The sequence below is a fragment of the Oncorhynchus mykiss genome, chromosome 13, assembly GCF_013265735.2.
Source record: "Oncorhynchus mykiss isolate Arlee chromosome 13, USDA_OmykA_1.1, whole genome shotgun sequence".
NCBI lineage: Eukaryota > Metazoa > Chordata > Actinopteri > Salmoniformes > Salmonidae > Oncorhynchus > Oncorhynchus mykiss.
Window position 1 is genome coordinate 61,993,505 of NC_048577.1, and position 24,848 is coordinate 62,018,352.

Below are 24,848 nucleotides of genomic sequence, written 5' to 3' on the forward strand. Positions count from 1 at the left end.
ATCCCGGTTGAGGAATTCTCAGAGGAAAGAATCTTCCAACCAGGATTTCTGAAAAAGATGGACATGTAATGGACATTTTCCACCCTAAAAAAACACAACCTTTCATTACCTATTTTCAGCAGCTCTGTGAAAGTATCCCTCTTCTCCAAGACGGAGTTGAGCAGTTTGATCCGGATGTTTCCGTGGACCAGCTGGTTGGAGATGGCAGTGAAGGATGAGATAGCTATGGCCATCCTGTCCCTGGCTTCTTCAGAGAGCTGCTCAATCAGCTTTTCATCTGCACCTAAAACCACATATGATTTAAATTACAATACGGGGTAAAAGCAGCTGGATACTGAAACAAGATGGGTTAAATGCTTGAGACAGTTACAGGACTCTCAATGTGAAACCAGAAAAGTCTCATTGAGATCACAAAAACGATTAAACACCACATACAATTGAACTCCATAAACATCACCAGGGTTGGGACACAGTGATGGCCAAAGACGGCCAGAAGAGAGTCTTTCGGGACCATACGGCAGCCAAAATCATCAAGAAATCAGACCATACACTAAAACAGGTAAATAGACTGATGGAAGAACAGTAAATAGACTGATTAAAGAACAGTAAATATACTGATGGAAGAACAGTAAATAGACTGATTAAAGAACAGTAAATAGACTGATTAAAGAACAGTAAATATACTGATGGAAGAACAGTAAATAGACTGATTAAAGAACAGTAAATAGACTGATTAAAGAACAGTAAATAGACTGATTAAAGAACAGTAAATAGACTGATGGAAGAACAGTAAATAGACTGATGGAAGAACAGTAAATAGACTGATTAAAGAACAGTAAATAGACTGATGGAAGAACAGTAAATAGACTGATGGAAGAACAGTAAATAGACTGATGGAAGAACAGTAAATAGACTGATTAAAGAACAGTAAATAGACTGATGGAAGAACAGTAAATAGACTGATTAAAGAACAGTAAATAGACTGATGGAAGAACAGTAAATAGACTGATTAAAGAACAGTAAATATACTGATGGAAGAACAGTAAATAGACTGATTAAAGAACAGTAAATAGACTGATTAAAGAACAGTAAATAGACTGATGGAAGAACAGTAAATAGACTGATTAAAGAACAGTAAATATACTGATGGAAGAACAGTAAATAGACTGATTAAAGAACAGTAAATAGACTGATGGAAGAACAGTAAATAGACTGATTAAAGAACAGTAAATATACTGATGGAAGAACAGTAAATAGACTGATTAAAGAACAGTAAATATACTGATGGAAGAACAGTAAATAGACTGATGGAAGAACAGTAAATAGACTGATGGAAGAACAGTAAATAGACTGATTAAAGAACAGTAAATAGACTGATGGAAGAACAGTAAATAGACTGATGGAAGAACAGTAAATAGACTGATTAAAGAACAGTAAATAGACTGATGGAAGAACAGTAAATAGACTGATTAAAGAACAGTAAATAGACTGATGGAAGAACAGTAAATAGACTGATTAAAGAACAGTAAATAGACTGATGGAAGAACAGTAAATAGACTGATGGAAGAACAGTAAATAGACTGATGGAAGAACAGTAAATAGACTGATGGAAGAACAGTAAATAGACTGATGGAAGAACAGTAAATAGATTGATCGAAGAACAGTAAATAGACTGATGGAAGAACAGTAAATAGACTGATGGAAGAACAGTAAATAGACTGATTAAAGAACAGTAAATAGACTGATGGAAGAACAGTAAATAGACTGATGGAAGTACAGTAAATAGACTGATGGAAGTACAGTAAATAGACTGATGGAAGAACAGTAAATAGACTGATGGAAGAACAGTAAATAGACTGATTAAAGAACAGTAAATAGACTGATGGAAGAACAGTAAATAGACTGATGGAAGAACAGTAAATAGACTGATGGAAGAACAGTAAATAGACTGATTAAAGAACAGTAAATAGACTGATGGAAGAACAGTAAATAGACTGATGGAAGTACAGTAAATAGACTGATGGAAGAACAGTAAATAGACTGATTAAAGAACAGTAAATAGACTGATGGAAGAACAGTAAATAGACTGATGGAAGTACCGTGTAGCTGGAAGATGTTCTTGGCGGCTGTCCAGGAGAGCAGGTGTTGAAAGACCACGTCGTCGTCTTCGTGGTAATCACCACGCTCATCTCTCGGCCAGGACTTCTGGATGATGGTTGAGATGAGTTTGCCAAACTTATAGTTGATCTTCAACCGGTCAAAGAGTTTACCCTCGGACTTGCTCTGTGTGAGAAGAAAAAAAACATTGAAGAGATTGAGATTTGTACAGGATATGAATTACTAAAATAAGAGATTAGGTTTATGTCTTAGCCAACTTCTTCATCAAGGTTTATTTTCCATTTCATTCAGAAGCGGATGAGTTTAATATGGGCTCATACCTGCTTATAAAAGATAAAAAGTTTGGACACACCTACTCATTCATTTTTCTTACATTGTAAAATAATAGTGAAGACATCAAAACTATGAAATAACATATTAGTAACCAAAAAAGTGTTAAACAAATCAAAATATATTTTAAAGTAGAGATTCTTCAATGTAGCCACCCTTTGCCTTGATGACAGCTTTGCACACTCTTGACATTCTCTCAACCAGCTTCTCCTGGAATGCTTTTCCAACAGTCTTTAAGGAGTTCCCACATATGCTGAGCACTTGTTGGCTTCTTTTCCTTCACTCTGCGGTCCAACTCATCCTAAACCATCTCAATAGGGTTGAGATCGGGTGATTGTGGAGGCCAGGTCATCTGATACAGCACTCCATCACTCTCCTTGGTCAAATAGCCCTTACACAACCTGGGGGTGTGTTTTGGGACATTGTCCCGTTGAAAAACAAATGATCGCTGCAGAATGCTGTGGTAGCCATGCTGGTTAAGTGTGCCTTGAATTCTAAATAAATCACAGACAGTGTCACCAGCAAAGCACCCCCACACCTCCGCCTCCATGCTCATGGTGGTAACCACACATGCGGAGATCATCCATTCACTTTGAAGAATCCCCAAAATATTTTGATTTGTTTGACACTTTTTTGGTTACTACATGATTCCATGTGTTATTTCATAGTTTTGATGTCTTCAGTATTATTCTACAATGTAGAAAATATTGCAAATAAAGAAAGACCCTGGAATGAGTAGTTTTGTCCAAACTTGACTGGTACTGTATATTGAATCTGTATTTAAGTCAAGTGTAACCAGTCTACTTACCTGGCACAGTGAGGTGACAGCTTCTAGGGCACATTTCTCGATAGTCTTGGCTACGTGAGGGTGAGATTCATTCAGGACCTCAATCTTGGAACAGTAGATCTCTATCTGATCCAGAGGAGACTCCTAGAAGTGCAGAAAAGGTATTTCAGTCATTTCACCAATGGATATTTCAGTCTGGTCTCAATTCTACTGTATGTGTGGAAGTTTCATACCTGTTTCAATTTGCCCTCCAAGTCCCTAGTGAACGTTTGTCTCCATTCTTTTGTGAAATCGTCATTGGCGAACTTGAGAGAGATTATGTTGTTCCACATCTGGCAAATAAAAAAAGAGCAGTCAGTAAAAAAAAAAACAATATAGAACTACACATGAAAAAATAAAAATCAAGGTCACGATTTGCACAACAAAAATGAATCATTTTCTCACCTCTATCTCTGTGGTGACATTTACACTGAGGTACAAGGTGGTCACACTCCTGGCTAGCAACCGGTCTCTGAAGGTTGTGCCGATCCAGGATCTGACGATCACCATCGCCTCGGATAGCAGATCCAGCTCCTTGGCATGCATATGCTCTCTTTCCACATCCTTAGTTGCCTTGAAAGGAATGATAAGTTATTTCCATCCTTTTTCGGAAATGTCTCAACCATAGAAATACAACTACTAGAATGGACAAAGACCCTCAAACCACAGCAATTTGTCTGGAACACTCATGGGTACACTCAATATGGCCACCGGTCCACCCATGACAGAAAATTGACTTAAATGGGAATGTCCGTTCTAGTAAATACTTTTCTATGGTCTGAACTAGTCAGCTGTACCTGCACCAAAACTCTGGTATTTCTCCTTTTAGAGCTTGTTCTCCATCTTATTTTTAAATAGTGAACCAACATGTTTTGAAACTATTATTTCCCCGACTTGATCAAAACTTGTTTTTCTCATGCTCTCTCTTATCGCTCTGCAGCAGACATATAGTGAGCAATATGTTTGTAACACAGAATCGCAATAAAGAATCATGATACATATAGAATCCCAATACATATCGTATCGGCACCTATGTATTATGATAATATAGTATTGTGACATCCCTGAAAATTCCCTGAAATACAAGATAGTGGTCAGATTCAAAGACGTCTTTCTTAATGTATTTTCTGTTTAATAAATAACCTTGTTATCTAGAGAGTCAGTACATACATACTGTTGGCCAACCGCTTATCTTGGGCAAAGTCTAAATGAGTCATCAGACATTTTCTACTTGAACTCCACATACCTGTGACTCGAAGGCCCGGGCAAACTCAGATATTGAGACAACCATGTTCATGCATGCCACAGGGATGTCTGTGAAGTTCTGCGTGTAGGTTGAAGTGGATCGGACTCCTTTGCAGATCTTCTCAAAAAGCTTCACTGCAGTTGCCAAGCACTCTCTGCCATACGCCTCACTAAAACAACTGCAACCACAAAAAACAGTGGACGTTGTACAATAACTATCATCAAAGATCAAAAGGAAACGAGTGAACCAGATGAGTTACAGTAAGTCAGTCACCTGTATTTCTCCTCGATGAGATTGCTTTGAATATGTGAGAGAGTGTCCGACACATACTGCAGGGCAGAAAAAAAACACATTGTTAAAAAAACAAGTTGATTTGAAACTTTCAATGCTCTATAATATTTTTAAAACCATTCTGGGTTTATTGGATAGAGATAGAGGAGAGAGTACGCTGAAAAAGCTGTGGGCCGGATTCAAACCCATGCTGCAGGAGTATATGATATGTACTCCTATATATATATACACTCCTCTGTTCTGGAGGCAGCGGCTAAGACCGCTAAACTACCATAGCCCACTCCTACAGGGTATTACTTCTTCAACTAGTTATAAAAACAACTGATTGGATTTAGCTATATGGCACACTTACCAGTAGCTCAATGCGCTTTACATACTGTGTCTTAAGAAAGTATTCACACCTGACTTGACTTTTCCCATGTTTTGTTGTGTTACAGCCTGAATTTAAATGATGATTACATTCAGATTGTCACTGGCCTAAACAGAATACCCCATAATATCAAAGTGGAATTATGTTTTACAAATGTTTCACTAATTAATTAAAAATACAAAGCTGAAATATCTTGAGTCAATAAGTACAACCTTTTTGTTATGGCAAGCCTAAATAAATTAGAGTAATAATTTGCTTAACAAGACACATAACCAATCAGTTGAAATAATCAGCTAAAATGGAATGGAGGTAAGCATTCTAGATTAAAAACTTGTTCAGTCTACTTTCCACCAGACACTGGTAGATGAATTCACCTTTCAGCAGGACAACAACCTAAAACACAAGGCCAAATCTACACTGGAGTTGCTTACCAAGAAGACAGTGAATGTTCCGGAGTGGCCAAGTTACAGTTTTGACTTAAATCTACTTTAAAATCAATGGCAAGACCAGAAAATGGTCGTCTAGCAATGATCAACAACACATTTGACAGAGCTTGAAGAGATTTGAAAATAATAAATGGGCAAATGTTGCACAATCCAGGTGTGAAAAACTCCCAGAAATTTTATTGATTTTATTGCTGCCAAATGTGATTCTAACATGTATTGACTCTTGGGGTTTAATACTTTAATATATTTTTTTATACAAAATGTTAGAATATTTTGTGTAGATCGTTAACAAGTAAAGTAAATCCATTTTAATCCCACTTCGCAACACAACAAAATGTGGAGTAAATCAAGGGGTGTGAATACTTTCTGTAGGCAATGTAGTTAGGGGGGAAACTAGTGTCCAGCTCACCTGCTTGTTGCTGTAGGTGACATCTTGAGGGGCCTTCAGAGTGAAGACTTGGAGCAGGTCCAGCAGTTCCACGTTGATGAGTACGCTGCATTCCACCAAGTCCTCTATGGTCAGCAGACACATCCAGGACCGAGACACTAGTCTGTCCATCTCAACCAGATGGCCATTGTTTTTCATGAGATTCAACATCGCTCTAAAAAAAAAGGAGGGAAAAAAGATGGGATATCATCAATAAAAAATCTAAATTATATACAGTGTCTTCAGAAAGTATTCAGACCCTTTCACTAGTTCCACATTCTGTTACATTACAGCTTTATTCAAAAATTAAAACTACTCAGCAATCAACACACAATAACCCATAATGACAAAGCGAAAACAGGTTTAGATTCTTTTTACAAATGTATTAAAAATAAAAAAACAGAAATACCTTATTCATATAAGTATTCAGACCCTTTGCTATGAGACCAGAAAATTGAGCTCAGGCGCATCCTGTTTCTGTTGATCATCCTTGAGATGTTTCTACAACTTGATTGGAGTCCACGTGGTAAATTAAATTGATTGGACATGATTTGGAAAGGCACACACCTGTCTATATAAGGTCCCACAGTTGACAGTGCATGTCAGAGCAAAAACCAAGCCATGAGTTTTGTTTAAATCCTCAGCAATCTACACACAATACCCCATAATGGCAAAGCGAAAACATGTTTTTAGAATTTTTGCAAATGTACAACTAAAAAACACACTACTGTTCAAAAGTTTGTGGTCACTTAGAAATGGCCTTGTTTTTGAAAGAAAAGCACAATTTTTGTCCATTAAAATAACATCAAATTGATCAGAAATACAGCGTAGATATTGTTAATGTTGTAAATGACTATCGTAGCTGGAAACCGCAGATGTTTAATAGAATATCTACATACAGACGGACATTATCAGCAACCATCACTCCTGTGTTCTAATCCAAGTTTATCATTTTAAAAGGCTAATTGATCATTAGGAAACCATTTTGCAATTATGTTAGCACAGATGAAAATTAAATAGTACCTGACAAAAAAAAGTGTTTTTCTTTCAAAAACAAGGAAATGTCTAAGTGACCCCAAACTTTTAAACAGTAGTGTTTTTTGTTGTTGTACATTTGCAAAATTCAAAAAGGCACTCGCACATCTGAGCAATCTAATTTGCAGGTGCATGGCAACAGTTGAACAACAGGAAGGAAAAGGGAAACACACTGCTCTTGGTAGTATCACTGATATTTAATAAACTTACCCATCGGCCTCACGAGCTTTTGTAAAAAAATAAAAAATGTGCACCCTTATGTAGACTTGGCCCCACCCACATCCGTTCCACACATCGAATGGGGTTGGAGGCAAAGGAAAAACAAATAAGTGCTACCAAATATACCAATATGCATTTGTACATTTGCAAAAATTCTAAAAACCTGTTTTCGCTTTGCCATTATGGGGTATTGTGTGTAGATTTCGGAGGATTTTTAAAAACATTTTATCAATTTTAGAGTAAGGCTGTAACATAACAAAATGTGGAAAAAGTGAAGGGGTCTGAATACTTACCCGACGGCAATATGTATAATATATATATATAATTTTTGGGAATTTCTACAGGGTATTTAATTTCTTTGTTTGTTTACCAAAAAAGGAACAGGACATAGTTACGAAAGGCCAAACCTTTAGCGTAATCTAGTGAGACAATAAGAATGATTTTCTAATACCACCGGGAGAATAGAAGGACTGTACCTCCTGTCCTGGCTGTTGTGTGTCATGTAGTCTGCTTTGAGGCCTTGGAGGCCCGCCCAGGACTGCTCGTACTTGGGGGTGACTGTGGTAGATATGGGTGTGAACGGTTTGGAGGATCCCTTGAGGAGGTGGAGCAGGGGGAGCACCAAAATCCACCGGGGCCCTTCAGTCTTCACACTGTTGATCAGAGCCACCAACATGTCTGGCAGGCTAGTGCAGAGAAAAATACAACAGGTTGATTTCCACACAAAAAGAAATGCATCAGCATTAACTCATCCATCAACTCATCCACTAACTCATCCATCAACTCATCCACTAAATCAGCATCAACTCATCCACTAACAAGCACTTTGTTAGAAACTGTTTTGAGAAGATGTGTGTAAAATATATTACTCAGTTTGACTAATACAAATGATTACATCTTGTATTAAAATAAACAATAATCATAATGTCTGCAATAGGCAAAAAATAAGCAGCAATCCTGACGCCAAAACCCACTTTTTGAGACCGGAGACGGCTTGGGCGAAGTCGGTCCAGTACTGCAGAAAGGAGTCTTTGGGCAGCTTGGGCAAGCACAGGGCGCTGCAGAGCCGGGTGGACTCTCCGTGGTCCAGCTTGAGGCCGAACTGCTTCCACACGTACAGCATGACCACAGCTGCCCTCATGGGGTCCTGGATGAAGCAGCTCTTCCCCTCACCCTCCTTCTGCAGCTGAGGAACAACGTTATCCAGCATGAACTGCTTCAGCAGCTTCCTGACCTTGGGGAGGCAGAACAAACAGTGAATGTTAACAGATTTGTTTTGGGGACGGTTGCACACTGCAACTCAACACTCATCCATTTGCTTTTCCCTTCCACATACAAAAGAAACGTACAATAAGACAACCAAATGAAAAATACATGTGAAAAAACAACATCAATCATTATAGAAATGATCATTCCCACACACAATATTACCTCTATACATTTACAGCATTGTGCAGCGTCCGCACGTTTATTGGGCAGAGTTAAAATCATATGAGTGGGTGTCATCTTTTCTACAAGTCAAGCAAATAGACACAGTGAAATGCTTGCTCTCATTTCACTTCTAACAGCAACAAAATAACTGGGATAAATCAGAAGAGGGGAGGCAGGGCAGGAGACAGCAAAACAAGCAAAAGCCAAACAGCTAGGGGGCGGGGGGGTAACATCAGTGCATGCATTAGCATTCAGGTAGGTGGGGGTGGGGGTACATCTAGGCCAGGGTGAAGCAGTGGGTCTTTAGGCAGCACTGGAAGATGGAGAGGGATTCGGAGTTTCGGATAGGTGGAAGGAGAGAGCTCCAGAGCCGGTGGGACATTAACAATTTCACTTACATCTTTTTCATCGTAGTCTAAGGAGTACCATTTCTTATGTGTCTCCTCATAGACAAACGGGTTCCCATAGATCTGGTAAAACTGATTCAGCTGATTGAGGAAACTCTTGAAGTTAATGTCAGTCCAGCTCCTGAGGAGGTCAAATATACTTTCCAGCATAACTTTCCCTGCTATTTCTCGGCCTTCGATGACACTTTTCCTTTGTTCCGGCCATAAAGCGTCTTTTAGCCGCTTGAGCACGTTCTTGGACGGCTCCACACAGATGATGTCATCATACTGATGCCAGTCCCCTGAAACCAAACAAAATCATTGCTTAATATATTTGAGTACATTTTAAACAATTTCCTCACATGTAAGACAGTGTGAGCATAAATAGACGAGCAATACCAAATAGATGTATGATAAAAACCAACAAGGTGAAAATGGAACATTTTAAAATCAGTGACTTACAATAAAGAACTGCTATAGAAGTTGTTATAGCAACTGCACCCACCTTCTTCATTAAGCAGATGGGATTTGACAAAAAGACATCTGTTGGTGGTGGGGTAGTTAGAATCCAGTTTGTATATGTACTCATACTCGTACTTTTGCTTTTTAAGCTTGTAGACAAGGTACTTGTATGGTATGGACACAGTTGCATTAGATTTGCTTGTGATCAAGCTCCCTTCGACTAGGAACCCATGCTCTCCAAGATCCCTGTAGGAGGTAATGCATTGGTTTATCCTCTGTTACACATCATATACATTTAACCCCCCCCACGAGTCGGTTGTTTTCTATGTGAGATAGATGGGAACAACGTTGAACATTATAAGCAGGTTCCTATTGAATAAATATTAAACATATTTGGCTAAACTGTCTTGACGGCTGATACATGTATATAAAAACCTACTTAGACACAGTGAGCTCAACGGAATTGGTTTTCCAGTTCCCAATGTTCCCCCCAGCCCTGATGAAGATGCGATCCTCGTCCGGGTTCAGCTTGAAATCCTTCGAGAGGACAGCGTGGAAATAGATTGTGAGTCTCTCCCTTGCAGAGAGCTGTTTTTTCCCTGGAGGAATCCTGAAATTGGACCAAACAAAATTAATCAGAGTATAATCATGAGTATTGTATTAGCCAAGTGGCAGTGTGATCGGTACTGATAAAAGGGATTTAAAATGTGCTGATCCATGGTGGAATGTGTAACACTCCCGGGCACAAGCACCTCCCCCACCGGAGACTGGGGTTCAATCCCCATCTCCACCCTTCCTCATACAGGGCACTCAGAAAGTATTCACTACCTTTTCCACATTGGGTTGTGTTACAGCCCAAATTTAAAATGGATTCAATTGAGATTATGTCACTGATCCACACACACACACACACACCACACACCACACACCACACACACACACACCACACACAATGTCAAAGTGGAATTTTGTTTGTAGAAAATAATAAAAAATGTAAAGCTGAAATGTCTTGAGTCAGTAAGTATTCAAACCTTTTGTTATGGAAAGCCTAATTAAATTCAGGAGTGAAAAATATGCTTAAATTGCATGTACTCATTCCATGTTCAATAATAGTGGTGATCATGATTTCTGTACCACACAATTGAGTACTGAATTTCAAACACAGATTCAACCACAAAGACTTGGGAGGTTTTTCAATGCACAGTGGTGGAAGCATCATGTTATGGGTATGCTTGTCATCGGCAAGTACTAGGGAGTTTTTTGGGATAAAAATAAACAGAAGACGTGGTCCAAGGCACTGCATCGCAGTGCTAGCTGTGACACCAGAGACTCTGCGTTCGAGCACAGGCTCTGTCGCAGCCGACCGCGACCGGGAGGTCCATGGGTCCTTGGGTTGTGTTTCGGAGGACATGGCTCTCGACCTTCGCCTCTCCCAAGTCCGTACGGGAGTTGCAGCGATGAGACAAGACTGTAACTACTACCAATTGGATACCATGAAATTGGGGTGAAAAAAGGGGAATAACATTATATATTTTTTAAAGGAACAGAATATAAGTGCAGGCAAAATCCTAGAGGAAAATCTTTCAGAGACAAATTCACCTTTCAGCAAGACAATAACCTAAAACACAAGGCCAAATATACACTGGGAGTTGCTTACCAAGACGCCATTGAATGTTCCTGAGTGACCTTGTTACAGTTCGCTTAAATCATCATCAATGTATGGCAAGCCTTGAAAATGGCTGTCTAGCAAGTAACGACCAACTCGACAGAGCTTGACGAGTGAAATGCTCTTAGAGACATACCCAAAAAGATTCACAGCTGAAATCGCCACCAACAGCGATTTCTACAAAGTATTAACTTAGGGGTGTGAATAATTATGTAAATGAAATATTTCTGTATTTACTTTTTAATCAATTTGCAAAAATTCTAAAAACATTATTACGTCATTATGGGGTATTGTTTGTAGATTGTTGAGAAAACACATGTATTTAAACCATTTTGAATTCAGGCTGGAAGACAACAACATGTAGAATAAGTCAAGGAGTATGAATACTTACTTTGCTTCTGTACCTGTAGAGTGGATTTCCTCTCTCAGAAACGTGTTTGGAAATAAACACAACATTGTGTACACAGACAACAGTGGATAGTAGCGCTGTGCGAGTCTGTGGGTGTTTTTGAAAGTGCTTTTGTGCACCTATAGATGTTGATCAATGCAAGAAAAGTGTGCCTTTTAGGTTCTTTGTGTTATAATTGTGTGATTTCTGTTTTGAACAACACAAGATTTGTAAATACCTTTTTGGCGGTGGAACATCCTGACCCTTGGTTTCAGAGTCGTCGCTTTTGTTGTCTTTCTGTTTCTCTTTCTTGACGCCTGGGCTCTGTGGTGTAGGGGAGGAGGCATCTCCCCCCCCACGGGAAGGCTGCTGCTGGACCTCCATGTTCTCCACCTTCACCTGTGGGTCCACACTGGAGCCTCTGCTCTCCACCTGGCATGAGGGGAAACAGACAGTTTGAGGATCAGTCTGCTCTCCACCTGGCCAGAGGTCAACCAAGGTGCTCTTTAAAGAGATGGTCTCTCAGTACCTTGGTTGACCTCCCTGGCACCCTACACCTAGGGCAAAAAACAGAACACCTTACTACTCTACTCATCTTTCTCGTGTGCATACTGGAACTTACATTTTCTTACTAGCACGGATTTCACTGATACCTGCTTTTATGAGGAAGGTTTCACTTGAAATGACTCTGATATGTGCTTGTTATACCAATCTTAATTGAATGTGCTGATTGTAAGTCAAATGTTAAAATGTAAATAGTGTGTTTGAGGGGATGAGTTTCAGCAGGGTGAAGCACAGAATATAATTACTCAAGACTAAAATTAAAGGTGATTTGTAGATCAGTGGTTCTGCGCAGTCTGACGACAATGTAGTTGATCTCAAACACACACCACGTCAGGGAAGGAAACAAGCTCCCCCCACACCCTTAGACAAAACAAACTACATCAGCCATAATAACCTAGTCTAAGCAGTATTTTTGACAAATCTAGTTAATTAGCACACATGGTGGCAAATGTTGCCATAATACAGGTTTATAATACGGGCTATATTAAGTTAGGGTTACCTTATGGAAATAAATACTAGCCCGTATCATAGCAACACAAATATATTTTATTGAAAAAGAAAACCTGCTTCTCCTGAGTGGCACAGCGGTCTAAGACACTGCATCGCAGACCCGGGTTCATATTCCGGGCTGCGCCACAACCAGCCGTGGCCTGGAGTCCCATAGAACGGCGCACAATTGGACCAGTGTACAAAACATTAGGAATACCTTATATTGTGCCCTTAGAACAGCCTCAATTTGTCGGGGCATGGACTCCACAAGGTGTTAAAATGTCCAGCAGCATTGCAGTTCTAGACACAGTCAAAACTGATGCTCCTGGCACCTACTACTATACCCAGTTCAAAGGCACTTCAATATTTTGTCTTGCCCATTCACCCTCTGAACGGCACACATACACACTCCATGTCTCAATTGTCTCAAGGCTTGAAGTGGATTTAACAAGTGAAGTCAATAAGGGATCATAGCTTTCACATGGATTCACCTGGTCAGTCTATGTCATGGAAAGAGCATGTTTAGTACCCTCAGTGTATTTTGTAATGTCAAGCAGCTACATTACCTCTGATTTCTTCTGAGTGCCAAACACCATCTTATTACCAGTGGTGGTTTGCTTCGAATCCTGGTTCTGCTGATCATCTGTCCCTTTCTGTTTGTCTCGTCTGGTCTGGTTCTGCTTAGCATTCTGGTTCACGTTCGCATTCTGGTTCAGGTTCGTCTGCTTTGAGTTGGCCACGTCTTTCTTGTTCTTAGTGCTCTTTACGTCAGCATCCTTTGGAGATTTCTGGTCAGCGGTCTTTGAGTCAGCATCCTTTGGAGCTTTCTGGTCAGTGGTCTTCGCCGATACCACTGAGGCTGACTGAAGAGGGGGGATGGTGATGGATTTGCCAGCCGAGTCGGTGAGAGAGGCAGGAGTGTCATTCGGAGCCGACTTGGAGGTCTGTTTTGTAGGTGACTGAGATCGGTCATTCTCTTCACTGCGCTGTTGATCTTTCCCTTCGGCAGAATGGCTCTCTGCGCTGGCCTCAGGCTGTGACGAGGTAGTGCTTGGAGGATCTTTATTGTCAGACGTGTTCTCAGATGGACTGATTGTACTGGGTGCTGCTGATGATGCACTGGCTGGTTTCTCCACTAAGGCAGAAGTGTCATGAAGTGAGTTGGGTGTCTCGTCCATGGCGCTAGCATCGCTGTCGGAGGACTCTGCAACGTCCTGTTTCCTGCTATTCCCATGGCTGTCCATAAGGGAGATGTCAGACAGGTCAGAGGTCAACTGGTCAGAGTCCAATGACGCAGGGCTGCCGTCCTTCTTCTTCTTGGTCCTCTTCCTCTTTTTTCTCTGATTGAGCCAAAGGTTGAAAAAAGAGAACAAACCTTAGTATATCCACTCTTCCGTCAATCAACATTACTTACATTTTGTGTCTTATTAGGATTCCTATTAGCTGTTGCAGGAGCAGCAGGGGGCCTACAAGATAGGTGATCAGTTTCTATACCTGGACAGTATTATTGACACAGTTTAGTGACTGATAAAACAACATCTTCAGATAAAAATATTTTCAAACACAGAATAAATTTAAAAAATCAGAAATTAGAACGAGGAAGTTCTCAAAAACATGTTGGTTTTAATATCCACCTTTTTCTTAGGGTTGCTGTTGGGCTCTTCATTGGGCCGCTTCGGAGAAGTGTTAGTTTCCCGGTTATTCAGGGTTGACACATCACTCTCCATTTCCGTCTTCTCATTCACACTCTCCAGTGATGGATCTAACGGTTTAGGTGAACTTCCAGAAGTGTTGTCTGCATTTGAAAAACAAAAAAAAATAATCAGTTGCATTAGTGCTTGTGAATTACATTGTCAACTTGATCAGAATTCCCTCAGTTGTCTGTCTGGTGTAGGCCAATGTTCACTCAAAACATTTTCGGCACTGAGCAAATTTCAGGTCTAGTGAGCACAAACTTGAACATTGGTGCGCGTTTACTGTGAATGTTATGGTGAGTGAATGAGGACCCAAAAGCGAACTAACTTAAACAGAGCTTCTTTAATAACCAAACATAGGTAGGCTCAGATAGACCGGCAGATTCCGACAGGACAGGACAAGGTTACAGCAAACATGACGATAGTCTGGCTCAGGCATGAAACACAAACAAACAAGAATCCGACAAGGACAGGAGCAGAAACAGAGAGAGATATAGGGACCTAATCAGAGGGAAAAAAGGGAACAGGTGGGGAACGGGGTGAATGGGTAGTTAGAGGAGACAAGGGACAGCTGGGGGAAAGCGGGGGAGAAGAGGTAACCTAACACGACCAGCAGAGGGAGACAGGGTGAAGGGAAAGGACAGAGACAAGACAACATGACAGTACCCCCCCACTCACCGAGCGCCTCCTGGCGCACTCGAGGAGGAAACCTGGCGGCAACGGAGGAAATCATCAATCAGCGCACGGTCCAGCACGTCCCGAGAGGGAACCCAACTCCTCTCCTCAGGACCGTACCCCTCCCAGTCAACTAGGTACTGATGACCACGGCCCCGAGGACGCATGTCCAAGATCTTACGGACCCTGTAGATAGGTGCGCCCTCGACAAGGATGGGGGGGGGGGGGGGGGGAAGACGAGCGGGGGCGCGAAGAACGGGCTTAACACAGGAGACATGGAAGACCGGGTGGACGCGACGAAGATATCGCGGAAGAAGAAGTCGCACTGCGACAGGATTAATGACCTGAGAGATACGGAATGGACCAATGAACCGCGGGGTCAACTTGCGAGAAGCCGTCTTAAGGGGAAGGTTCTGAGTGGAGAGCCAAACTCTCTGACCGCGACAATACCTAGGGCTCTTAGTTCTACGCTTATTAGCAGCTCTCACAGTCTGCGCCCTATAACGGCAAAGTGCAGACCTGACCCTCTTCCAGGTGCGCTCGCAACGTTGGACAAAAGCCTGAGCGGAGGGGACGCTGGACTCGGCGAACTGAGATGAGAACAACGGAGGCTGGTACCCGAGGCTACTCTGAAAAGGAGATAGCCCGGTCGCAGACGAAGGAAGCGAGTTGTGGGCGTATTCTGCCCAGGGGAGCTGTTCTGACCAAGACGCAGGGTTGCGAAAAGAAAGACTGCGTAAGATGCGACCAATAGTCTGATTGGCCCGTTCTGCTTGACCGTTAGACTGGGGGTGAAAGCCGGAAGAGAGACTGACGGAAGCCCCAATCAAACGGCAAAACTCCCTCCAAAATTGAGACGTGAATTGCGGACCTCTGTCCGAAACGACGTCTGACGGAAGGCCATGAATTCTGAAAACATTCTCGATGATGATTTGTGCCGTCTCTTTAGCAGAAGGAAGCTTAGCAAGGGGAATGAAATGAGCCGCCTTAGAGAACCTATCGACAACCGTAAGAATAACAGTCTTCCCCGCTGACGAAGGCAGTCCGGTGACAAAATCTAAGGCGATGTGAGACCACGGTCGAGAGGGAATAGGAAGCGGCCTGAGACGGCCGGCAGGAGGAGAGTTACCGGACTTAGTCTGCGCGCAGACCGAACAAGCAGCCACGAAACGACGCGTGTCATGCTCCCGGGTGGGCCACCAGAAACGCTGGCGAATGGAAGCAAGCGTACCCCGAACGCCAGGGTGGCCGGCTAACTTGGCAGAGTGAGCCCACTGAAGAACGGCCAGACGAGTAGGAACGGGAACGAAAAGAAGGTTCCTAGGACAAGCGCGCGGCGACGGAGTTTGAGTGAGTGCTTGCTTTACCTGCCTCTCAATTCCCCAGACAGTCAACCCGACAACACGCCCCTCAGGGAGAATCCCCTCGGGGTCAGTGGAGGCTACTGAAGAACTGAAGAGACGAGACAAAGCATCAGGCTTGGTGTTCTTAGAGCCCGGACGATAAGAAATCACAAACTCGAAACGAGCGAAAAACAGCGCCCAACGCGCCTGACGCGCATTAAGTCGTTTGGCAGAACGGATGTACTCAAGGTTCCTATGGTCAGTCCAAACGACAAAAGGAACGGTCGCCCCCTCCAACCACTGTCGCCATTCGCCTAGGGCTAACCGGATGGCGAGCAGTTCGCGGTTACCCACATCATAGTTACGTTCCGACGGCGACAGGCGATGAGAAAAATACGCGCATGGGTGGACCTTGTCGTCAGAGAGGGAGCGCTGAGAAAGGATGGCTCCCACTCCCACCTCTGACGCGTCAACCTCGACAACGAACTGTCTAGAGACGTCAGGTGTAACAAGGATAGGAGCGGATGTAAAACGATTCTTGAGGAGATCAAAAGCTCCCTGGGCGGAAACGGACCACTTAAAGCACGTCTTGACAGAAGTAAGGGCTGTGAGAGGAGCTGCCACCTGACCGAAATTACGGATGAAACGACGATAGAAGTTCGCGAAGCCGAGAAAGCGCTGCAGCTCGACGCGTGACTTAGGGACGGGCCAATCAATGACAGCTTGGACCTTAGCGGGATCCATCTTAATGCCTTCAGCGGAAATAACAGAACCGAGAAATGTGACGGAGGAGGCATGAAAAGTGCACTTCTCAGCCTTCACAAAAAGACAATTCTCTAAAAGGCGCTGGAGGACACGTCGAACGTGCTGAACATGAATCTGGAGTGACGGTGAAAAAATCAGGATATCGTCAAGGTAAACGAAAACAAAGATGTTCAGCATGTCTCTCAGGACATCATTGACTAATGCCTGAAAGACAGCTGGAGCGTTAGCGAGGCCGAAAGGAAGAACCCGGTATTCAAAGTGCCCTAACGGAGTGTTAAACGCCGTCTTCCACTCGTCCCCCTCCCTGATGCGCACGAGATGGTAAGCGTTACGAAGGTCCAACTTAGTGAAAAACCTGGCTCCCTGCAGGATCTCGAAGGCTGAAGACATAAGAGGAAGCGGATAACGATTCTTCACTGTTATGTCATTCAGCCCTCGATAATCTATGCAGGGGCGCAGAGACCCGTCCTTCTTCTTGACAAAAAAAAAACCCCGCTCCGGCGGGAGAGGAGGAGGGGACTATGGTACCGGCGTCAAGAGCTACAGACAAATAATCTTCGAGAGCCTTACGTTCGGGAGCCGACAGAGAGTATAGTCTACCCCGGGGGGGGGTGGTTCCCGGAAGGAGATCAATACTACAATCATACGACCGGTGTGGAGGAAGAGAGGTGGCCCTGGACCGACTGAACACCGTGCGCAGATCGTGATATTCCTCCGGCACCCCTGTCAAATCACCAGGCTCCTCCTGTGAAGAAGAGACAGAGGAAACAGGAGGGATAGCAGACATTAAACATTTCACATGACAAGAGACGTTCCAGGAGAGGATAGAATTACTAGACCAATTAATGGAAGGATTATGACAAACTAGCCAGGGATGGCCCAAAACAACAGGTGTAAAAGGTGAACGAAAAATTAAAAAAGAAATGGTTTCACTATGATTACCAGAAACAGTGAGGGTTAAAGGTAGCGTCTCACGCTGAATCCTGGGGAGAGGACTACCATCCAGGGCGAACAAGGCCGTGGGCTCCTTTAACTGTCTGAGAGGAATGTCATGTTCCCGAGCCCAGGTCTCGTCCATAAAACAGCCCTCCGCCCCAGAATCTATTAAGGCACTGCAGGAAGCTGACGAACCGGTCCAGCGTAGATGGACCGACAAGGTAGTGCAGGATCTTGAAGGAGAGACAGGAGTAGTAGCGCTCACCAGTAGCCCTCCGCTTACTGACGAGCTCTGGCCTTTTACTGGACATGAAGTGACAAAATGACCAGCGGAACCGCAATAGAGACAGAGGCGGTTGGTGATTCTCCGTTCCCTCTCCTCAGTCGAGATGCGGATACCTCCCAGCTGCATGGGCTCAGCACCCGAGCCGGCAGAGGAAGATGGTAGTGATGCGGAGAGGGAGGCGACGGAGAGCGCGAGCTCCTTTCCACGAGCTCGGTGACGAAGATCAACCCGTCGCTCAATGCGAATAGCGAGTTCAATCAAGGAATCCACGCTGGAAGGAACCTCCCGGGAGAGAATCTCATCCTTTACCTCTGCGCGGAAACCCTCCAGAAGACGAGCGAGCAAGGCCGGCTCATTCCAGCCACTGGAGACAGCAAGAGTGCGAAACTCAATAGAGTAGTCTGTTATGGATCGATTGCCTTGACATAGGGAAGACAGGGCCCTGGAAGCCTCCTCCCCAAAAACAGATCGATCAAAAACCCGTATCATCTCCTCCTTAAAGTCTTGATACTGGTTAGTACACTCAGCCCTTGCCTCCCAGATTGCCGTGCCCCACTCACGAGCCCGTCCAATAAGGAGAGATATGACGTAGGCGACACGAGCAGTGCTCCTGGAGTAAGTGTTGGGCTGGAGAGAAAACACAATATCACACTGGGTGAGGAACGAGCGGCATTCAGTGGGCTCCCCAGAGTAACACGGCGGGTTATTGATTCTGGGCTCCGGAGATTCGAAAGCCCTGGAAGTGGCCGGTGGATCGAGGCGGAGATGGTGAACCTGTTCTGTGAGGTTGGAGACTTGGGTGGCCAGGGTCTCAACGGCATGTCGAGCAGCAGACAATTCCTGCTTGTGTCTGCCTAGCATCGCTCCCTGGATCTCGACGGCTGAGTGGAGAGGATCCGAAGTCGCTGGGTCCATTCTTGGTCGGATTCTTCTGTTATGGTGAGTGAATGAGGACCCAAAAGCGAACTAACTTAAACAGAGCTTCTTTAATAACCAAACATAGGTAGGCTCAGATAGACCGGCAGATTCCGACAGGACAAGGTTACAGCAAACATGACGATAGTCTGGCTCAGGCATGAAACACAAACAAACAAGAATCCGACAAGGACAGGAGCAGAAACAGAGAGAGATATAGGGACCTAATCAGAGGGAAAAAAGGGAACAGGTGGGGAACGGGGTGAATGGGTAGTTAGAGGAGACAAGGGACAGCTGGGGGAAAGCGGGGGAGAAAAGGTAACCTAACACGACCAGCAGAGGGAGACAGGGTGAAGGGAAAGGACAGAGACAAGACAACATGACAGTGAACAGTTAACAATTAAGAAAAATGCATCCCATAACATTTTAACATGGAAATAGCTGTTCTATCATTCAGACTACAGAAGCAGTAAATGTGTGGTGATCAATGTAGGCCTACATTCCATGAGACTGAAAAACAACATGCAGGGCTTGATATTAACCTGTTTATCCACTTGTCGTTCAGACAAGGAGGTGCCTGAAAATGTTGTGGTGTTTGATGCAAGAAACCACTTCACAAAATAAAACTCATTATAATTCCCATGCCATTTATTACAGAGATTCAGACAAAATGTGCTACACTCTGCCTACTTGGCTTAATCAAGACCATTTCAAAATACAACACTGCCCCTTTAAGACATAAAAAAAATATCTTTACATGACTTGATTTTCAAAGATGGCTAGAAATGCACACATTTTGTGCTCTTGTAGGAAGCAACCACTCCCCATTGTTGACTAGAAATTAGCTATAACTGGGCTGATAACTCACTAACTAGAAAAGAATATGAACAAATGTGCACATTTGGCTACATGCAGCTCTTGTTTTGATTTCAAAACAAGCATATCTACTCAAGATAGCGGATGTTGTCCAGTTCTAGGTGAATTGCACAGATCCATATATGTCAATGGCTATTTGCATTTAGGCCTACTACAGCGCTGATTGGTTATGACACACTGGTCTGTGTAGAGTAAGGGCCTAAGTTCTGCATGTCAATGTAATCAAATCCTTCTCCAATGTGCACTGCCTAAAAGAAAATCTCTCGCACTAACTCTTGCACAGTTCATTTTGTTTCGGTGTGTTACATTGAAAGTGTCTAATATAGTGTTGATTTGAGCACAAGTCCCACAGCAGAGTGACATGTTGATAGTGTTAACTAAAGAGGGAAACTCTTTAGAAAGTTGAGTGAAGTTCAATCTCATGCTTCTCTGTGCGCACTGGTATTTCATCTGCATGGCAGTAAGAGGGGAGCTGCGCACAGCTTAGAAGGAACATTGGTGTAGGCTATTGGGGCTCCCGAGTGGTGCAGAGGTTTAAGGCACTGCATCTCAGTGCTAGAGGCGTCACTACAGACACCCTGGTTCGAATGCAGGCTGTATCACATCCGGCCGTGATTGGGAGTCCCATAGTGCTAGCTAGCTAGCTAAATTGCCATAAATGTTTAATGCTTTTCAACCTGTCCCCAAATTAAAATAGTTGGTTCAGAGTTTGTTTTGATATTTTAACCTGCATGTCGTGATCGCGTTTGGTGTAGGGGGACAAAATCAATTTATTCAAGATAACAATGACGGCCTACCCCGGCCAAACCCAAATGATGCTGGGTCAATTGTGCAACACCCTATGGGACTCCCAATCACAGCCGGATGTGATACGGCTTGGAGTCGAACCAGGGACTGTAGTGACACTTGCGCCGAGATGCAGTTCCGTAGACCACTGCGCCACTTGGGAGACCTTAACTGACTAGCCTAGTTAAATTTAAAATATATCCCCCTCTTTCTTCATTCACCATTACAGTTGTAAAATAAATCATATTTTGATGGAGGTGTGTATTATTTGTATACTGCATCCTGATTGGCCATATGTTAATGAGGGCCTGTGGGAATGTAGGGGTTCATGAGGAAAGCATCTCTCTCTCATGTGGCTTGCAAGTTAGCAATAAATGTGCCTTCATAAAGATACAGTTAGTAGTTATTTTACTCACGTACAGACAAGTTTGATTACATGACAGGAGGGTCAGAGTCAGATTTTTACTTATTTTTAATGACGACTGTATACAGGCAATTCCACGGTAACTGAGTGACAGTGACAGATTTTTCAGTTTAAAATGTATGTCAAACAAAAAACCAAAGTAAAACAACCCATACAACTCTATGCACAAGGATTAGTTTTAACAATTTCCACAGACATTTTTACAAAACCCCATTTACTTTCTTCAAGTAAAACAGTAAGAACATTTATTTATATAACATAACATTACAGGGCAGTACTGACCAGGCTCCTTGGTGACTGGTGGTGCAGCTAGTTGATGGCCACACTGGCTGCAGAATCTAGCAGTTTTCTCAAACGCAACATGGCCACAACCTGTGCACTTCATCTTGAAGTTTCAATGGCGTCTGTATTTCAGAGGGAACACTCACTGTATGACAGAGCTCGGGACAAAATATATCTTTCACTTAAACGTTCTTGAAGTTCAATGAGATATGAGAAACAACTAGCCAGCTAAAGGTATAGCCACTTCCTTAAACTAAAGCCAGTCAAATATATTCTACGATCTGTTTTGTGGCAGACTATAATAACTGCCCCAAAACCATACATACAGTAAGTTATCTTCAGTCCAGGCTATATCTTCTGTTAACGTTATGGCTCTACCCCCAAACACATTTTTTTCATGTAGCTAAGTGAACTAGAAATTGCTTTTCCTTCCTAAATATTTTTTCTAAGTAATTATAATATATAACATTGCAACCGAGCTAGCTCCTGTTTACCTTTTGGGAAAAGCGGAAAGTTGTCAGTACAGTGTTGGTGTTCCTGAATGCTCAACTCTGCCCACGCCCACCCAGCGATAGATACATTATCCAGTCCCAAACGAATCCTCTGCTACCCAGCCGATAGCCACTTCCTCTTTCGTTTCTAGAGAACTACACAACAGCCTAGTGCCTGGATAATTAACTAGCCAACTGTATTACAATTTGACGAATACAAAAGCTCCTCGGAAATGACGATGAAATGCACTGACATTATCAATAGCAAGCTTTCTAGCTAGCCTGGCGCGGCTCTGTTCAGCTATTGCTACAATCCACTCGACAAAAGAGTGGAATGTTAGCTGAAACGACTGGTACCCAGATAGCGGCTAACTAGCTAAAAAAGCACGGCCACAGATGGATAACATAGCTATCTCCCATATAACGTTAAACGATTGCAAATGAATGCCAAAACCCTGTCACCGACATGACAACGTACAGCAGTTTGTTCTGTATTGCTATCTGACATGTAGATCATTATTATGACATGACACCAACCCTTCACTGCCTCGATTCAAGCAGTTACCATCTAACTAGTTTGGTAAATAGCCTACACAGTTGTTAGCTACGTAGTACACCGTGACCTAGCTAGCTAGCTAGCTAGCTAGCAATATTGAGTTGCCCGGCAAAGCCGTCCACACCGTCTGACCTCAGTGCTAGTCTCTTGGCTCCGGGAATGTGGACAGGTCTCTCGGAGCGAAAAGGCTACCTCAGTGCTAACGGTTGGTAATTGAAAATAGCTCTGCTACTGTATACATTTACCTGTGTTAATCACACGAGGATCTGTTGTTTTACCATTCCACGAAATGGGTGAAGTAGAATTACACTTTCGTTTAGTGAGAAATGGGCGTCAACAAGCTAATCCGTGTCCACTGTCCAACTATTTTATTCAGTGAGTTCCCAATTTATCACATGCATGGCAAGCGAGGGCAGCTACATGGTGGGGGTTTTTCCGAATGACATGGCATGTTCTTGCCCTTAAACTGTCCAACTGTAAAGGTCATATAATGTTTTGCCATTCTTCTTTCCCCCAAGTGAATTAATAAAGGTTCATTGATTAATCAAGAACTGATAGCAGTTGCTGTATGTTTGGGCCCCGTGCCCATTAATTAAAGCAAACTTTTCTGGTTATTGTCATCAACTTGCATGCCAAGTTAAATGTGCAATGCTTTAACCTCCTTTGACATTTGCTTTTTTGTGCAATTATTTAATCATAGAATTTGAATGAGATTCAAGGTAATATGATATCTGACTTAATTGCATGAACATTATAATAACAATGTATTTTTTAGGCACAAGTCCTCCTCTACTGTAATGGTGAGGGTGAACACTGAGCAGCATCCACTTATGACAGTGGATCTCACAGATCAGGTTTCTAGCCCAGGGATTTCCCCCATACACCCTGCGTGGATGGGGGTACTCTGTGTGCAGCTCCCCCAGACGTTTTCTCTACAATCACTGTGACTCAGCTGTCTCTACACCACCCTAGTAGGCTACTACTACTGCTGTACCTCCAGCCAAGTGGCCACAGCAGGCTCTAAAGTGAGAACGTTACACAATGCTGGCATCATATCACATGGTAAGTCTAGAATACAGCTTGGCTGCTCGTCGACTGAGGGTTGGCAATGATGGGAAGTGAAGAGGAGTTTTTGCAACGAATAGACATTGATTTATTAATGTACCTATTACTAGTATGGAAATCTGAACGGTGACTGAACATTGCATCTTAATTGTGGGCAATTCCATGATAACAGAGTGACGCTGAGACTCCGATTTTTCCCCTTAAAATGTTTGTCAAGCAGAAACCAATGATTGAAAAGTTAAACAACCCGTACAACTCTATGCACAAGGACTACTTTTAACAATTTCCACTGAATATTTGACAAAAATACACTTACTTTAAGAACAGTGGAGATGCAAAGTTTGCTAACATAATTGCTGTTTGTGCTGTCATTCTTTTACTGTCATTTGAGTACCAGAATGATGAGGGTGGGGGACAAGGGGGAACTAATCTAGCTTTGTGTTCCTCTTATAACCACATGATGAGTTATCGAAAGAAGAGGTTGACCAGGTTCTTTGCCCTGACATTCAGCTGGACAGCCGGGCCGTGGAGAAGATGGCGTCCAATCTGCTCGTCTTGAATGGAGGTTTGGTGGTCCAGCTAGACGCCATCCTGCAGTGTCACGAGGACACAGTTAAGCATGTGTTATTGACTGGGGTTCGAACTATATCCTAGGCATTCATCTTCAGGGCCGGTATTTATAAAGCATGTCAGAGTGCTAGTGCTGGTCTAGGATCAGTTTTATCTTGGATCATAATGAGTAAGACTATATGGACAGGGAGGGATCTGATTTCTATATCAGCACTCCTCTGAGGCGCTTTATGAATACAGGTCCTGGTCTTAGGCAAGGTCATCACGAGTTCACCAAGCGTAGTTCACCAAACCACCTCCATTACTCATGTATGCACGGGGAAAACGGGCACAATCAACAGAGCACAACATTCAGAACGTGGTAGTGTCTTGTACCCAATTGAAAATATCCTCTCCTTGGTTCGGCATGATGTCATGATTCATAATGTTGAGTCAAGTCCATTCCAAACATTTGCATTTTATATTTTTTTTCAGAATGTGAGACTGGCAA

The 24,848-nt window shown here is 43.0% G+C and overlaps 1 protein-coding gene across 9 annotated transcripts in view; it reads right to left on the reverse strand.

Moving 5' to 3' along the window:
• Positions 1-23,201, reverse strand: part of LOC110512085 (E3 ubiquitin-protein ligase rnf213-alpha-like) — a 70,054-nt gene extending 46,853 nt beyond the window's left edge. For 2 of the 9 annotated variants that reach the window (XM_036941805.1, XM_036941807.1), the window contains exons 1-17: positions 21,677-22,164; positions 14,329-14,489; positions 13,261-14,034; positions 11,880-12,073; positions 10,027-10,197; positions 9,631-9,833; positions 9,138-9,427; positions 8,283-8,542; positions 7,785-7,994; positions 6,037-6,229; positions 4,794-4,849; positions 4,521-4,698; positions 3,680-3,847; positions 3,469-3,567; positions 3,257-3,379; positions 2,100-2,283; positions 110-283 (exon numbers count right to left, since the gene is read on the reverse strand). In XM_036941805.1, coding sequence (XP_036797700.1) covers positions 110-283; positions 2,100-2,283; positions 3,257-3,379; positions 3,469-3,567; positions 3,680-3,847; positions 4,521-4,698; positions 4,794-4,849; positions 6,037-6,229; positions 7,785-7,994; positions 8,283-8,542; positions 9,138-9,427; positions 9,631-9,833; positions 10,027-10,197; positions 11,880-12,073; positions 13,261-14,034; positions 14,329-14,489; positions 21,677-21,779 — 3,541 coding nt within the window. In that variant the 5' untranslated portion in view covers positions 21,780-22,164. The other 7 variants (XM_036941799.1, XM_036941798.1, XM_036941804.1 and 4 more) reach the window with 7 other exon arrangements.
• Positions 23,202-24,848: the final 1,647 nt, after the last annotated feature.